General features: G+C 39.8%; 1 protein-coding gene across 1 annotated transcript in view; it reads right to left on the bottom strand.

Annotated features, from left to right (window-relative positions):
• Fnbp4 (formin binding protein 4) overlaps positions 1-2,384 on the bottom strand; it is a 43,432-nt gene that overhangs the window by 21,180 nt on the left and 19,868 nt on the right. The window contains exons 4-6 of the mRNA XM_013029954.1: positions 1,308-1,455; positions 849-975; positions 3-326 (exon numbers count right to left, since the gene is read on the bottom strand). Coding sequence (XP_012885408.1) covers positions 3-326; positions 849-975; positions 1,308-1,455 — 599 coding nt within the window. The remainder of the gene's footprint in view (positions 1-2; positions 327-848; positions 976-1,307; positions 1,456-2,384) is intronic.

Below are 2,384 nucleotides of genomic sequence, written 5' to 3'. Positions count from 1 at the left end.
ACTAGCTCCAACTCAAGGGTATCTTGTTCTTCTTCCTCCTCACTTTCTCCAGACTGAACAACGCTGCAAACATCTTCCTGAGAAGGATCTTCTATACTGTCCATTAGAACTTCCTGTGGCTTTACTGTGGTCACTGCTTCTTCTTCTGCTGTACTCGTTTCTTTTACCTCTGATACTGGCTCTGCTTCTTTACAAATTACTTTTCTTCTCCATCTCTCTTCCTCCTCTTTTATTCCCTCTGGCAATAAAGGGGCAAGCAGTGATGCTGCCACTCCTTTCCTCTCCTCCTCATTGTTAGAGAGAGCTTGAATTGCTTCATTTACTTCCTACAAAGAATGAAATCATTCAGTGTCAACTATCTAAAGAAATCTCCCCTATATACTTTATTATTCATACTAATTTTACTTTTAGTTACTGGATACTTACAAAATTCATTTAAACTCAAAAGACCTTTAACACATACATATAGGGAATGTTAAGAAAGGTCGTGGCTGAATTAAAATCAGTTCTTAGTGGCACTAAAATCTATCCTTTCCTAGTTTCACAAAGTCAAAGGTGGGTTAATAGGAAGCAGAGGCAAATTTTTAAATGAGATTCGCATTTTTGTCAGCTTAACATATGACTTGATAAGGTGTGCTTTGAAGGAGATTAACAGACAATAAAATGAAATGCTCAATCATATTCAAAAATCTAAATTATAGGAAATGTACTCATTAGCTTACTCATGTAACTGTAACCCCTTTATACAGTTATCTTTACAATTAATAAAAAAACTGAATTGGTCCAAAACTTACTTGTAGTTTATTACATTTAATTAACACATAAATGCCCTAATATGTAACACTTACCTTTTTAACTTCTCGTTTGGCTATGACTGGTCCACTTTTACTACTAGAAACAGAAACAGAAATTGTTTTCTCCTTTGCATATATATCTGTATTCACCACAAAACTAGCTTCAGCACCTGTTACAGAACTGGAAAAAACAACAACAAACATTTAGAAGGAGAAATAGAAGGCAAATACCTTTGGCACAAGATAAGACTAACATTTTTCTATGTACTTTTTTCCTTTCTTTTTTTTTGGTTGGTCATGGGGCCTGAACTCTGAGCCTGGGTGCTGTCCCTCAGCATTTCAGCTCAAGGCTAGCGCTCTACCATGTGAGCCACAGTGCCACTTCCAGCTTTTTCTCCTTATGTGGTGCTGAAGAATCGAACCCAGGGCCTCATGCATGCAAGGCAAGCACTCTACCACTGAACCACCTTCCTAGCCCTCTACATACTTTTTTCATGTATGTCCTGGCCTTACCTGGGCTGGTAATGTTGCAATCCCTGTACCTGGGTGGCAAGATATTGGGGTAATTCCCAAGTTACTTCATTTGTTTGTGTGTTCCAATAGTAATAGCATCCTGTGTTCTCATCCCAGACTTCTTGCCAATCTCCCATCTCAATTCCAACTAGAAGAAAATAAAACAAACTTTATAAAACCCTTCTACTGCTCAGATGTTTATCCTAAGACACTATTACAGTCATGACAATCTAACATAAGGCTCCTGAAACTCAAAAGTACTTAGAAGCATTCTTGGTTTCTACTCACTAGGTGCATTACTCATAAACTGCAGTAACACAAAGTACCTTCAGACGTTATCAAATTTTTACTGGAAGGCAGGTGACCCCTGACTCCAAGAACCACCAGCCTAACACTAAGAATAATTTACTCGGCAGTATTTCTTAGTTACTTTTGCACACATGGTTTAAAATGCAGCTTACTACCCAAAATAATTTTAAAAACTACAAACTTTTTTCAATCTTCTGTTTTTATTTTATTTTTGACAGTCCTGGGCTTATACTCAGGGCCTGGGCACTGTCCCTGAGCAAAAGCTCAAGGCTAGCACTCCACCGTTTGAGCCACAGCACCACTTCCAGCCTTTTCTGTTTATGTGGTAATGAGGAATCGAACCCAGGGCTTCATGACTGCTAGGCAAGCACTCTACCACTAAGCCACATTTCCAGCCCCGTTTTTACTTTTTTTGTGATAGTACCGAGGCCTGAACTCAGAACCTCTTGCTCTCGCTTGGCTTTCTTGCTCATACCTGACACTCAACACTTGAGCCATGTCTCTAGTTTGCCATTCTGATCGTTAACTGGAGAAAGAAATGTCTTGCAGTTCTTTTTTTCTTTCTTTTTTTCTGTTGGTTGTAGGGCCTGAACTATGGGCCTGTGTGCTGTCCCTCAACTCTTCAGCTCCAGGCTATCACTCTACCACTTGAGCCACAGTGCCACTTCTGGCTTTTTTCCCGCTGCTTATGTGGTGCTGAAGAATCGAACCCAGGACCTTATACATGCAAAGCAAGCAATCTACCACTGAGCCAACTTCCCAGCCCCT

The sequence above is a fragment of the Dipodomys ordii genome, unplaced genomic scaffold, assembly GCF_000151885.1.
Source record: "Dipodomys ordii isolate 6190 unplaced genomic scaffold, Dord_2.0 Scaffold125, whole genome shotgun sequence".
Classification (NCBI taxonomy): domain Eukaryota; kingdom Metazoa; phylum Chordata; class Mammalia; order Rodentia; family Heteromyidae; genus Dipodomys; species Dipodomys ordii.
Note: the sequence above shows the minus strand (reverse complement) of the source record. Positions and strands in the feature narration are given on the sequence as shown.